A 14,329-nucleotide genomic window follows, 5' to 3' on the forward strand; every position below is an offset into this window, starting at 1 on the left:
ATAAGCATTATTCTTCAATTGTCTACCAACGTAATCATTGATATTTGCTTGTCTATTCATGAAATCATCAAATTCATCTAAGCAAGGCCTATGAAATTTAGTAGATGGGATTTCATCTTTATCATATCTATAGAGAGAATTTACCTTTACTACCTATGTCGGGTTATCAAGACAATGCGTTTCTTCAACAGGAGGTATATTAATACCATGTATATCTTCAATAGGAGGTAAATTCTTAACGTCTTCAGCTTTAATACCTTTCTCTTTCATTGATTTCTTTGCCTCTTGCATATCTTCAGGACTGAGAAATAGAACACCTCTCTTCTTCGGAGTGGGTTTAGGAATAGGCTCAGGAGTTGGCTCAACTGGTTCAGGAATTTCCTCAAGAATTGGCTCAGGGAGAGTCCAATTATTTTCATTAGTCAACATATTATTCAATAGTAACTCAGCTTTGTCGACTGTTCTTTCCCTGAAAACACAACCAGCACAACTATCCAAGTAGTCCTTGGAAGCATCGGTTAGTCCATTATAGAAGATATCAAGTATTTCATTTTTCTTAAGTGGATGATCAGGCAAAGCATTAAGTAATCAGAGAAGCCTCCCCTAAGCTTGTGGGAGACTCTCTTCTTTGACTTGCACAAAATTATATATTTCCCGCAAGGCAGCTTGTTTCTTATGAGCAAGGAAATATTTAGCAGAGAAGTAATAAATCATATCCTGGGGACTACGCACACAACTAGGAGCAAGAGAATTATACCAAGTCTTAGCATCACCCTTTAATGAGAACGGAAATATCTTAAGGATATAAAAGTAGCAAGATTTATCATCATGAGTAAACAAGGTAGCTATATCATTCAACTTGGTAAGATGTGCCACAACAGTTTCAGATTCAAGGCCATAAAAAGGATCGGATTCTACCAAAGTAATAATTTCAGGATCAACAGAGAATTCATAATCCTTATCAGTAACACAGATAGGTGAAGTAGCAAAAGCAGGGTCGGGTTTCATTCTAGCATTAAGAGATTGCTGCTTCCATTTAGCTAATAGTTTCTTAAGATCATATCTATCTTTGCAGGCAAAAATAGCTTCAGCAGCTTCTTTATTCATAACATAACCCTCAGGAACAACATGCAATACATAATCATTGGGAGAATTTTCATCATCACTATCATCAATAATAGCATTTTCAATAATTTCATTCTCTCTAGCCCTAGCAAGTTGTTCATCAAGAAGTTCACCTAATGGCACAGTAGTATCACGCACAGAAGTAGTTTCATCATAAGTATCATGCAAAGCAGAAGTGGCATCATCAATAATATGCGACATATCAGAATTCATAGCAGTAGTAGGTTTAGGTGTCGCAAGCTTATTAATAACAGAAGGAGAATCTAGTGCAGAGCTAGATGGCAGTTCCTTCCGTCCCCTCATAGTTGAGGGATAGATCTTGGTTTTGGAGTCTTTCAAGTTCTTCATAGTGATCAACAGATATAAATCCCAAGTGACTCAGAGAATGGAGCTATGCTCCCCGGCAACGGTGCCAGAAATTAGTCTTGATGACCCACAAGTGTAGGGGATCGCAAGAACTTTCGAGGGTAGAGTATTCAACCCAAATTTATTGATTCGACACAAGGGGAGCCAAAGAATATTCTTGAGTATTAGCAGTTGAGTTGTCAATTCAACCACACCTGGATAACTTAGTATCTGCAGCAAGGTATTTAGTAGCAAAGTAATATGATAGTAATGGTAATGGTGGTAAAAGGTAAAGATAGTAGTAGCAATATTTTTGGTGTTTTGTAGTGATTGTAACAGTAGCAATGGAAAAGTAAATAAGCGAAGCACAATATATGAAAAGCTCGTAGGCAATGGATCAATGATGGATAATTCTGCTGGATGCGATTTCTCATGTAATAGCTATAACATAGGGTGACACAGAACTAGCTCCAGTTCATCAATGTAATGTAGGCATGTACTTCAAATATAGTAATACGTGCTTATGGAAAAGAACTTGCATGACATCTTTTGTCCTACCCTCCCGTGGTAGTGGGGTCCTAGTGGAAACTAAGGTATATTAAGGCCTCCTTTTTATAGAGAGCCGGACTAAAGCATTAACACATGGTGAATACATGAACTCCTCAAACTACGGTCATCACCGAGAAGTATCCCGATTATTGTCACTTCGGGGTTGTCGGATCATAACACATAATAGGTGACTATAGACTTGCACGAGAGGATCAAGAACACACACATATTGATGAAAACATAATAGGTTTAGATCTGAAATCATGGCACTCGGGCCCTAGTGAGAAGCATTAAGCATAGCAAAGTCATAGCAACATCAATCTCAGAACATAGTGGATACTAGGGATCAAACCCTAACAAAACTAACTTGATTACATGATAAATCTCATCCAACCCATCACTGTCCAGCAAGCCTACGATGGAATTACTCACGCACGGTTGTAAGCATCATGAAATTGGTGATGGAGGATGGTTGATGATGACGACGGCGACGAATCCCCCTCTCCGGAGCCCCGAACGGACTCCAGATCAGCCCTCCCGAGAGAGATTAGGGCCTTGGCGGCGGCTCCGTATCGTAAAACATGATGAAACTTCCTCTCTGATTTTTTTCTCTGCGAGACGGAATATATGGAGTTGGAGTTGAGGTCGGCGGAGCCTCAGGGGGCCCACGAGATAGGGGCGCGCACCCTATAGGGGGGGGGGGGCGCCCCCCACCCTCGTGGACAGGGTCTGGGGCCCCTGGTCTTCATCTTTTGCGAGGATTTTTTATATTTTCTGAAACTTGTCTATGAGGATTTCCAGGTCATTCCGAGAACTTTTGTTTTCTACAGATGAAACAACATCATGGTAATTCTGCTTAAAACAGCGTCAGTCCGGTTAGTTTCATTCAAATCATGCAAGTTAGAGTCCAAAACAAGGGCAAAAGTGTTTGGAAAAGTAGATGCGTTGGAGATGTATCAGCTCCTGGGGGCGTGCGGCCTCCGTGAGCCGCTCCCTCTCTGCGGCTTCGGCCTCCGCCTGCGCCAGCCTCCTAGCCGCAGATGCTACGGCCTTGTCCGCCTTCGCCTTTGCCAAGCGGTCGACCTCTTCGTCCCGCGCCTCCCGCGCGTTCCGCTCTCTCGCCTCCCAGAGGTCAGCGGCCGGGTCGATCCACCGGCTGGTGGAGGAAGTTGTCGCCGACCTGATGACCGAGGCGGCGCCCGACTTCTCGACGGTGAGCGAGGCCCTGAGATGTGTAGACACGACAAAAAAGTCCTTTAGGCCGGATCGGCGAAGAAGTGGAGGCATGAGAAAGGCACTTACGCTGATACCATAACCGGCACCTTCGGCTGCCTCTGGTACTTGGCCGCCTTGGCTGTGGCCTCTTACCGCTTGGTCGCCGTGGCCGGATTCTTGGGATTCTTCGGCGCGCTGCCAAATAGGGCAGAGCCTTGCTTCCGCTTGCGCTTGCCGCCACGGGCGGGCGGCCCAGCAGAGGGGCCGGCGCTGGTGTTGGCCGTGCTCCGGGCGGGGCGCGACTCATCTTCGTCGTTGTCATCATCAGGCCAGGTCTCCACGCCGCCGCCTTCCTCGAAGCCGCCTGCTCCGCCGCCGCCGCCTGTTGCGTTGTCCGCCAGGGCGGCCGCCCCCAAGTCGGGGTGATCCACGTCACTCACTGCCCTGTCCGGCAGGTAGTCACCACCCGGCCCCACGATGGCGGCCGCCGCCGCGGACATATAAATCTGCGTTCCAGAGGGAGTCGCATCATGATAAGAGCAAGACCAAAAGACAAATCTAAAGGAAGTAATCGAGGGACTTACGGCAGGCGGCTAATCGTCGCGAGAGTATGATCGCTTCCCATACCTCCAGTCTCCCTCCGACACCTTGAGGTCGGAGATCTCGTTCACCATCCTCGCGACCTCGGCAGCCGGCATCTCTTTGATGCACAAACGGCACGGGTCGCGATGCCCGCCCATCCGGAAGATCGGATGAGGGCGGCTCTGGAGCGGGAGGACCCGGCGCTCGACGAAGGCGACAAGGAGGTCAGAGGCCACGAGGCCCTCCGAATCCTGGAGTATTCGGAGCCGGACGATGGCGGCCACCGGCACCGGCTTCGGCTTGTACCCCCAGTTGGGCCGAAGCCCGGTAGGGGGGCCGGCCTCGTAGGCCGGCAGGTTGAGGAAGTCGGCAGCCGGATCTACGTTCTCGACGTAGAAATAGGACTGCCGCCACATCTTCATAGACTGGGCCAGCTTGATGACGAGGAAGGCGTTCCTCTTTGCCGGCCGGCGCACGGTGACGTAGCCGCCGCACTCGGCCGCCGTGTCCTTGGCGGAGGTGCCTAGCTTCCCGTAGAAGAACGCTCCCCACAGCTCAATCGTGGGGAGGATGCCGATGTAGCCCTCGCACGCCGTGACCAAGGCGGAGAGCAAAGTCACGGAATTGGGCGTCAGGTGGTGAGGTTGGAGATGGTTGAAGTCAAGGAACGAGCGGTGGAAGTCGCTCACCGGAAGGCCGAAGCCACGGAGGAAGTGCGAGTGGAATACGACCCGCTCGTTTCCCCTCGGCGCCGGCGAGATCTCCATCTCCGGCGGCACCCGCGCCTTGAAAAATGCCGCGTTGGGCATCCGGCGCGTGTCCCGGATGAAGGTGATGTGGTCCTCGATGACTGTCGAGCCGTCCCAGTCGCCGCCCTTCTCACGCGCCATGGTTACGAGTGGAGCTGCGGGAGGGGCGAGAGCGCAGCGGCGGCGGCAGCGGTAGCACCACGGCAAGCAAGAAGCAGCGACAACAGCAGTAGCGGGGAGTGCGAGAGGAGGAAGAAAGTGTGGAGGGGGCGCGCGTGCCCCGCCGCACCCCTCCCTCCCCCTACTTATAGCCCTTGGGCTATGAAGCCGAGGGGATGGGGCGTGGGTCGTGGGATTAACTGCGCCCATGACCCCACGACCCCACGTTCGCCACACGAATTTACTCCGTCGTGAATGCTCGCGGGAATCGCAACCGCCCGCCTCGGCACAGCGGATCCACCCGTGTGCCGAGGCCCGGTAGTGGCGGGCCCGACCCACTGTCACGTCCCATCAGGCGCGTGGGGTGGAAGGCTGGCCGGGCTGGCGAGCGCCGCGTGGCGTTCCCACGACGAGCGGCGGCCTGGGGAAGCTTAGCAGGCACGCCACCTGTTCTCCCGCCTTGAAGTTCAAAAATTGGCCAACGAGGTCCGCCTTGTCAAAGCCGGCCTTGGAGGCCGGCGCACCGCAAGACGGATCAAAACACTCTCCTGGAGCTCGGTGAGGGAGGAAGCCGCTGAGACTTCGCGGCCCCACGACCACAACGCCTCACCGGCTTCGGGGACTACTATCGGAGTAACGGGCCACGGGTAGCCTCACCCGAGTCCCTTGGAACATCAAAACTTTGGGCCGGCTTCGTCCCGCAACGGCCCCAGCTAGAAGCTCCGCCCTCCGGGGGCCGGCTGGCTCAGAGGCCGGCCACCGGAGGACGGCCAAACACCAGAGAACGACACTAGGAGCGGCCGGCTCCAGTATACCAGCTCCCAGAGAGGGCGGCCACCCAACGCCCTCAGAGTCTGGGCCCCCCATCAAGAGTACAAGATAGAGCGTGGCTACAGTGAAGCCCGTCGCCCCATAATCCCGGGATTAGCATGGCTATAGTGCCCCGTACAGGCGGAGATCTCCGCACAGCGTGGCATTATGCCATGTCCCCCCCTAACGTCGCTCCGGGCAGGCGGAGCCCTGTTCCCCACGACGACCTGTCGGTACGGCCTGCCGGCGTCGGGCCCTATCGGACAGTGACGCCATGGAAGACGGCGGAAGCCCAACCAGTCGGACTCGGGGAGGGCCGGCCTTCAGCAGGCGGCCGTCCCTTGCCCCGAGGCAAGCATGCCATTAAGCTGATTAGACCAGGTGTGGCTACAGTGATCTCCCACCAGGCGGCGGGACTGTAGCCACGATGAGATGACCAAGCCCTCGTCACTGGCGGCACGGCTACAGTAAGCAGCCGTCAACTAGTCGTCGGGGTCTACCAGGCGGCGGGCCCCAATGGTCGGCGGAGAAGCCGGAGGCCGGAGACACTGATAGTTGGGCCCAGCACCCGACCAGATTACCGTTGTACCCCTGGGGGGTAGGCCTATATAAACCCCCCAGGGCACCCATGCAAAGGGTTCCCACTCTGATAAAACTAGCCAGTTACCTAGGGCAGGGAAGAGCTAGCCTTGCCTTCTCCTACCTCTAGACACAGCTCAAGGAGCACCTTGTATCACTAGTGCCTTAGTGATCATGCGGAGACCCCGCAGAGCAGGAGTAGGGGTATTATCTCCACGGAGAGCCCCCAATCTGGGTAAAGTTCGCCGGCGTACGTGTCTATGCTTTATCCCGCTTCCAGGCACCGGCGACGTTTTACTCGCTCCCACCATGATAAGCCATCCGTTGGCATATGTCGCATCCAACCCCCGAAAGCCTACTTCTTTACGCCGTCTACTATCCAGGCGGGTCATTGCGCTGTAGTTGGTCCTTTATTCATTCTACTAGAGGTTAACGTGCGCTTGGCCGCGCCGTTTTTTGCTCGTGAAATCAACTTTTTAAATCTATAAATTATTGTGATCAATTGTTTTGTTTTGATTTTATTTGTGTTGGCTTTTATGTTTTTATTTTTTATTGGAGGTGATTTTTGTTCGTATATCGTGTTGGGTTGCTGTTGGAATATTTTTTTCAAGAGAAGAGTGTAACTATTTGATGTGTGGTTGCGAAGTCCTTGCACATTTTGGCCTTGTTGTAAGTTCGTGGCGATTGTTTGAGCCTCTTGGGAGTTTTTATTTCACGCTAAACCCATGGAATTTCTAATGTGACGCTCACATAGGTCAGCACACGAAGCTCTTTGCTTGCTCAGCTTAGCTCCATGCTCTTCTTGCTTGTTTTTTTCTTGCTCACCCCATTGCTAGCTCAGAAAAATTCTCCTATCTTTTTTTATTTGAAAAGGTTAGTTAAATTAAATGGTGTTTAAGAACTTTAAAATAGCCATGAATTTTAGAAACATTCATGAATTTAAAATATGTTCACAAAATAAAAAATAATTTGAACTTTAAAAACTTCTCACGACATTTAGATGACCGTGAACATTTAAAATGCCCACAAATTTAATCAATATTAATGAATTTGAAGAATTTTCAAATATGTTTTTATTTGTTAAAGTACACAAATTTTAATAAGTGCACATGAATTAAAACATTAAAAATAAAAAAATAAAAAAAGAAGAACAAATAAAACTAAACAACACACACTTACGCGTGGGGCCTTGTTTTGTTTTAATTTTAGTTGTGTTGGCTTTTATGTTTTTATTTTTTATTGGAGGTGTTTTTTGTTCGTATATCGTGTTGGGTTGCTGTTGGAATATTTTTTTTCAAGAGAAGAGAGGAGCTATTTGATGTGTGGCTGCGAAGTCCTTGCACATTTTGGCCTTGTTGTCAGTCCGTGGTGATTGCTTAAGTCTCTTGGGAGTTCTTATTTCATGCTAAACCCATGAAATTCCTAATGTGACGCTCACATGGGTCAACACACGAAGCTCTGCTTGCTCAGCTCAGCTCCCTGCTCCTCTCGCTTGTGTTTTTTTGCTCACCCCATTGCTAGCTCAGAAAAACTCGCCTATATTTTTTTATTTGAAAAGGTTAGTTAAATTAAATGGTGTTTAAGAACTTCAAAATAGCCATGAATTTTAGAAACAATCATGAATTTAAAATATGTTCAAAAAATAAAAAATAAATTGAAATTTAAAAACTGTTCACAACATTTAAATGACCATGAACTTTAAAAATAATCACAAATTTAATCAATATTAACGAATTTGAAGAATTTTTAAATATGTTTTATCTTTTAAAGTACACAAATTTTAATATGTGCTCACGAATTAAAATATTAAAAATAAAAAAATAAAAAAGAATAACAAATAAAACTAAACACCACACACTTACGCGTGGGGCCCTAGCCCCACAACCCTGGAAGCAAGAGAGCGCTTCAATTCGAGGCAAATTTAATCAATATTAATGAATTTCAAGAATTTTAAAATATGTTTTTATTTTTTAAAAGTACACAAATTTTGATAAGTGGTCATGAATTAAAACATGAAAAGAAAGAGAAGAAGAAATAAAACTAAACAACACACACTTATGCGTGGGGCCTTAGTGACCCCCACAACCCTCGAAGCACCAGAGCACTTCAATTTGAGGGAGCTCAGTATCTCTATAGATATCTCTCAGAGACTTTCCCCGCAAGAAAAAATAATCTATTAGAGATTTCGCACGTTCTCTTCTTGTATTAACAGATACTAAAGTTGTGCTAAATCCCAGTCGACTGAGACTTAGATATGTCTCAATCGATGCTATATTTGTAAGATCTTGCATTGAGATTCGGGCAATTTTTTTTCTTGGTTTTTTCTTTCTGTCTTACATGTTATATCACTTGACTCAGTCTTGATTAAATCTCAGTCAACTAAGAGCTAGACACACCCATTAAGCTGACATGCTGGCCTCATGAATGGTTTGAAAAAGAAAATATGATATGTGAAGAATATATTCATCAGATGAGAATTAGCAAATCTGTATATTCAAAGCATCTTTGCATACACTGGACGAAGTTACACCGACGCATGCGTAGAAATCAGTTTCTTGGAACCGAAAATAAAGCAACACGGAGGGAATAACGAAACGAAAAGAGGGCTATGATCCTTCGCGGTCTTCATTTGGCGGTGCCGGCGTCGGCTTTGTCTCCTCCCATCCCGAGCGTGTTCATGACGGCGTCCTTGGCGCCCGTAGCGGCACCCATCACCTGCCCGCCGGCCTGCATGGAAGCAGCAAGACATAAGTCTTGAGAAACTTAGCATGAACTGCTCAAATGGCCAAAGAATATCGTCCTTTTTTTTTCTTGAAACTAAAGAATAGTCCTCGACATGGTTAAACTTTGTGTTGTATGACTAGTTTGCAAGCGACTGACTCACCTGCTGGAACATGTTGCCGGTGGGCTCCTTGGGGGCGACGGGTTCCCCGGTGAACTTCGCCGCGGTCTCCTCGACGCACTTCGCGGCCTCGGCGGACTTCTGCTTGGCGGCGTCGCCGGTGTCGGCGGCCATCTTCTTGGCGGCCTCGGTCTTCTCGCCGAAGAAGCCGAACGTCTGGTCCTTGCTCTCGATGGCGCGGTCCGTGATGGCCTGCCCCGTCTCGGAGGCCTTCCCCATGGCGTCGCCGCCCATCTTCATGGCCGCCTCGGCGGTGTCAGAGGCCGCCTTGGTGACGGCCTCGCTTTTCTCGCCGATGAAGCTGATGGTCTGGTCTTTGGCCTCGATGGCGCGGTCCTGGACGGACGGCCCCGTCTTGGCGGCCTCGTCGGCCTTGGCGTCCGTCTTCCCCCCGAACCAACCCGACATTTTTGAAGGTGATAAAGCGTAGTACGTACGTGGTGGTTTGTTGTGTTGTTTCTTCTTTTCACTTGCTTCTTGTGGAGAGAGATACCCGTGCTCTCTTCCTTTATATAGACGCCCTTGGCACCATTGCCGAAGGCCATGGTGAAGATGGTATGGATCGCTCTCATGGCATCAGATTTTTTTTCTCCTTGCAAGGACATATCCTTGTCGACCACTTGTCCAGCATTGATGCCTAGCGGCATGTCGGCACGACCCCACTGCCTTGAATCTGTCCATCAATACTGTGTGGTTTTGCCAAGAGTGAACAGCCAAAAGAGGGGCTTAACTATTTACTGGATCGACGCTGATGTGCCGGCGATGAATCACGTGTCTGCTGCGACCTCAGTGGAGGGGCATCGGAAATATCTGCCGGTGCTGCTTGTGTGGCGCCCGTCAGTTAATTTACTGCTAGCTAGAACCACTTGTGGGGTGTCCGTCAATTAATTTACAGCTAGCTACAACCGCTTGTGTGGCGTCAGTAAGTTTACACTCAATATCTATCATGGATGTTCAGCGACGTTCACCATCTGGACGATCAACACACCGAATAGTTTTCCTAATAAGATACACACGAATGCAGCCTTGCGATGAACCACAAAAGGTCCATGCTGCTGATTTGTTGAGCAGGATTCTTCTCTGAATCTTTCCTGGCTGAAGCAACCTTTCATTTCTTTATTTATTTATGTACCAACTTCGTTGTTGTTTTCGATTGATCACTAGGCTCTTTATTTATTTATGTACTTGCAAAGTCGCAATTACTAGTCGAGTTCGACAAGGTGTCGTCAATCACCATTCATTCATTATCTTTGTCAACCATGTTCCCTGATCAGATTGGAGAAGTATCCATCAATAACGAGGCACCTATGGTGATTTTGTCGATCTTTAAACTCAGAGGACTTTAATGTACAGTGCAAGCTCTACGTGTGTTCCTGTGTGTTGGGGCACTTACGTGTGGACGTCAACATTACACATGGTGTTTCTTATGAGAAAATGTACAACATCCAAATCACTCAAGTTGATTATGATTTTGTGAAAAATATATTCATACCTCGGTCGCATACATCAAACAAAGTTACACCAAGGAGTGTGTATAAATCAGTCTCTTGAAACTGAAATTTAATTTATATTGGGGGAATAACAAAACGAAAGGAGGGCGAGGGTAAGCAGGCGCGTCTAATTATCGTTTATGATCTTCTTGGTGCCGCTACCCGCATCTTATTTGTCTCCTCCCATCCCGAGTGTGTTCATCACAGCATCCTTGGCACCCGTCGCGGCACCCATCATATTCCCGCCAGCCTGAAAACAAACAAACAAACAAACATCCATATCAAAAAAATTCAGCATCAACAGCTCAAATGGCAACACAATATATTCATCCACATGGTTGATTTTGTGTTGTCTCTGAATAGTTTGCAAGTGATTGATTCACCTGCTGGAAGACGTTTTCCTTGGGGGCGACCGGGGGATCCTTGGTGTACTGTGCAGCGGTGTCTTGGACATACTGCGCGGCCTCGGTAGACTTCTCCTTGGCGGCGTCGGTGGTCTCGGTGGCCGTCTTCTTGACAGCCTCAGTCTTCTCGCTGAGGAAGCCGCCCGTCTGGTCTTTGCCCTCGACGGCGCGATCCTTCCCGGCTTCCACTGTCTCGGACACCTTCCCCATGGCCTCGCCACCCATCTTTTTGGCCGCCTCAGTAGTCTCGGAGGCAGCCTTCGTGACAGCCGCGCTCTTCTCGCCAAGGAAGCTGCCGGTCTGGTCTTTTGCCTCGACGGCACGGTCCTGGATGGATTGCCCCGTCTCGGACGCCATCTTCTTGGCCTCGCCGGCCTTAACTTGGGTCACGTCCACCACCTCCCCGGACTTCTCTTGAAACCAGCCAGACATCTTTGAAGTCGATGGAGTACTGGTACCTACTAATTTGTGTTCTTCTTTTCTTGTGCTTGTTGTGGAGAGACGTGTGTTCTTCCTTTTTATAGGCCATTTGCCCCACTGCCGAGGTTGATATTGAAGAGAATACATCGCTTTCCAAGTATGTTGGCATTATATGAGATATTTTTGTAGCAAGGGTATCAGGGTATGTCTTGGTCGCCACTTGTCCACTCAGCTGTATGTATGCACAACGGTATGTCGGCACAACACAGTTGCTTAAGATCTGTCAATTAATAAGTGTCTTTTAAGATATTTTTCTGGAGTCATGCCATACTTCCTGTGATTGTGTCCCTTTCCGTCTTAACCTTTGTGAATGTGTCAGTTTCAGTCTTGTGTCTTCGATGTGATTTTTTTCTGAAAGGATTTACACGTGATATATAATGAATTCATGTAGCATGTTTGATCAGTACAAACGTGGCTGGAAAACTTGAAGTCGGCAGCTCATTTGTAGTAAAAAAAACCCAACGGAACACATTCTTTTGATAATACAGCTTTTTACTCATTTATCGTCAGATTTCAAGTTCAACTTTCCGCCTTCAGTGGCGGAGCCAGGAAAACTGAACGGCGAGGGCCAAGTGCTGCTAAACTAGCTTGGGAGGGCCAAATCAATGAAATACAAAGCTAATACACTGGTTTAGCAGAAGTACTCAGTGTTCTAGTGAAAAAAAAATCATGTTGACATTGTTAGAATTATTTCGAGGCGCATAGTCGATCTACCGAAGACCAAGCAATCACACAAGCACGACGCCGAGATTTGTTAACGAGTACACTGATATGCCTACATCCCCGCGGCGTGACTACGGGCGCTCCTCCCCATGACACAATCATAATACCGCACTCTGGCCGTCCGGGCACCGGCACACGCTGCCGGTTCCCTCGCATGCCTATACTATTATGTTGGCATATGTTAAATTATGTGTCTACCTCCACATATATAAGAGGCCTAGGACACAAGTATCCTATTAGGAAATGATTTCATATCCTATCTACACACCGTATGACTTAGAGTCCAATTGTAACCTAACTTGTACAATAATGTTCGACACAATTCTAGCAAACTCCACCTCGGCGAATATTCCTTACCATCTTGGATTCATCCATGCGTCGAACCTCCATGTATATTGGATGAGATATGTCATGAGCACCGCTGCTATTCCCAGACTCTACGTGACTATTTGCAACTGTTCTCCCTTCTCGTCTTCACAGTTAACACTCGAGCAAACATAAGTTTCTCTTTACTCTACTTTGTGCTCCCAACTTCTGAAGTATTCATTGAACACAATCGCATACCGACTATTGTTCGCATGAGTGTTGGATGCCACATATAAGAGTTACCCGAACTCAACGCCATTGCTCTCCTTGACCACTTGTTTGAAACTTGAAGGAATTTCACCGTCGCTCTATGTCAACCCGAGTCGAATTTGTAGTTCTCTCATCCTTCTTTCCGGGTAGTCTCTGACACGTCCCACCGTTATAGCACCCCGCCTCCTTCTGTACTTGTCATCCACACTTTTCCATGTGCATTGAGCACCACAAAATATACGACGATGTACTCTCTCCGCTTTTGACATTAAGACTTCCCACCACTTTCATAGATTCTTCATGGTCAACTCGTGTCCATCAACTAGCCCTGATAGACCCTGTCACCAACTTGAGTCCGGTACTCATCAACACGACTTTAGAACCCTTGCATACTTTGTCTGACCACATGTCTCACCATTAGTGTTGCTGACTTGTTGAGCAGGACTCTGCTCTGGATCTTGCCTAGTAGCTGAAGAAACCTTTCACTTCTTTATGTATTGACTTCGTTGTTGTTTTCAATCGATCCCTAGGCTCTTTACTTTTTTATTATGTACTCGCAATTACTAGTCGAGTTCGACAAGGTGTCGTTAATCACCATCGGTTCACTATCTTCGTCCATCGTGTTTCTCGATAGATAGGCAAAGCATCCGGAACCGCTAATTACGAGGCGCCTATGATGGTTTTGTTGATGTTCAAGCTCATAGGACTTTATTGTTCAACATGAGCTATATGTGCGTGTGTGTTTGTTGGGGCAGGTACTCGTGTAACGTCAACATTACACATGGTGTTTCTTATCAGAACATGTACAACATTCAAATCACTCATGTTCACTATGATTATACATAATGTTTCGCACGGGAAACTATGCAACATCCGAATCACTGTGTTGATTATTATTGGTGGAAAATATATCCATACCTTGGTCGAATACATCATACTACAAAGTTACACCAAGTAGACTTTTGTGTAAATTATTCCCATGGAACTTGAAATTAAATTATATTGAGGGAAAGCGAAACAAGAGGGCCAGGGCGAGCAGGCGCAGACGCACCTATTATCCTTTGTGGTCTTTGTTGGGAAATGCAACATGCAATTTTAAAAAAATTCTACGCTCACGCAAGATCTATATAGGAGATGCATAAAAACGAGAGGGGGAGAGTGTGTCCACGTACCCTCGTAGACCGAAAGCGGAAGCGTTTGCCAACATGGTTGATGTAGTCGAACTTCTTCTCGTTCCAACGGATCAAGCACCAAACGTACGACACCTCCGAATTTTGCACACGTTCAGGTCGACGACGTCCCTCGAACTCTTGATCCAGCAGAGTGTCAAGGAAGTAGATGAGTTCCGTCAGGACGACGGCGTGGTGATGGTGATGGTGAAGTTATCCGCGCAGGGCTTCGTCTAAGCACTACGAGAATATGACCGGAGGCGTAAACTGTGGAGGGGGGCGCCGCACACAGCTAACAATCGTTGGTGTGTGTTCTAGGCACCCCCTCCCAATGTATATATAGGTGGGAGGGGGAGGGGAGAAGCCTTGGGGCGCCCAAGTAGCAGGAATCCTACTTGGGATCCCTAGTCCAATTCGGCCTCCCCCTTCCTTCTTTTGGCCGGAGAGAAAAGGGAAGGGGGACAGAGAGAAG

General features: G+C 47.9%; 2 protein-coding genes across 2 annotated transcripts; both read right to left on the reverse strand.

Moving 5' to 3' along the window:
- Window positions 1–8,575: 8,575 nt before the first annotated feature.
- Window positions 8,576–9,510, reverse strand: LOC119291931 (ABA-inducible protein PHV A1-like). The gene is made up of 2 exons (XM_037570744.1): window positions 8,998–9,510; window positions 8,576–8,840 (listed from the first exon to the last, which is right to left on the reverse strand). The coding sequence occupies exons 1-2, from the start codon at window positions 9,421–9,423 to the stop codon at window positions 8,739–8,741; spliced, it is 528 nt and encodes a 175-aa protein (XP_037426641.1). The 5' UTR covers window positions 9,424–9,510; the 3' UTR covers window positions 8,576–8,738.
- Window positions 9,511–10,474: 964 nt separating this feature from the next.
- On the reverse strand, window positions 10,475–11,412 carry LOC119291930 (ABA-inducible protein PHV A1-like). Its single transcript, XM_037570743.1, has 2 exons — window positions 10,889–11,412; window positions 10,475–10,755 (listed from the first exon to the last, which is right to left on the reverse strand). The coding sequence occupies exons 1-2, from the start codon at window positions 11,339–11,341 to the stop codon at window positions 10,675–10,677; spliced, it is 534 nt and encodes a 177-aa protein (XP_037426640.1). The 5' UTR covers window positions 11,342–11,412; the 3' UTR covers window positions 10,475–10,674.
- Between the last annotated feature and the right edge of the window lie 2,917 nt (window positions 11,413–14,329).

The sequence above is a fragment of the Triticum dicoccoides genome, chromosome 4B (assembly GCF_002162155.2).
Source record: "Triticum dicoccoides isolate Atlit2015 ecotype Zavitan chromosome 4B, WEW_v2.0, whole genome shotgun sequence".
Classification (NCBI taxonomy): Eukaryota; Viridiplantae; Streptophyta; class Magnoliopsida; order Poales; family Poaceae; genus Triticum; species Triticum dicoccoides.

Excerpts from the sequence above, each read along its gene's own strand:
- LOC119291931 (XM_037570744.1), bottom strand. The coding sequence starts at position 9,423 with ATGTCGGGTTGGTTCGGGGGGAAGACGGACGCCAAGGCCGACGAGGCC. Across the intron at positions 8,841-8,997 it reads CCGGCAACATGTTCCAGCAG|GCCGGCGGGCAGGTGATGGG; the intron begins GTGAGTCAGTCG and ends GCTTCCATGCAG.
- LOC119291930 (XM_037570743.1), bottom strand. The coding sequence starts at position 11,341 with ATGTCTGGCTGGTTTCAAGAGAAGTCCGGGGAGGTGGTGGACGTGACC. Across the intron at positions 10,756-10,888 it reads AGGAAAACGTCTTCCAGCAG|GCTGGCGGGAATATGATGGG; the intron begins GTGAATCAATCA and ends GTTTGTTTTCAG.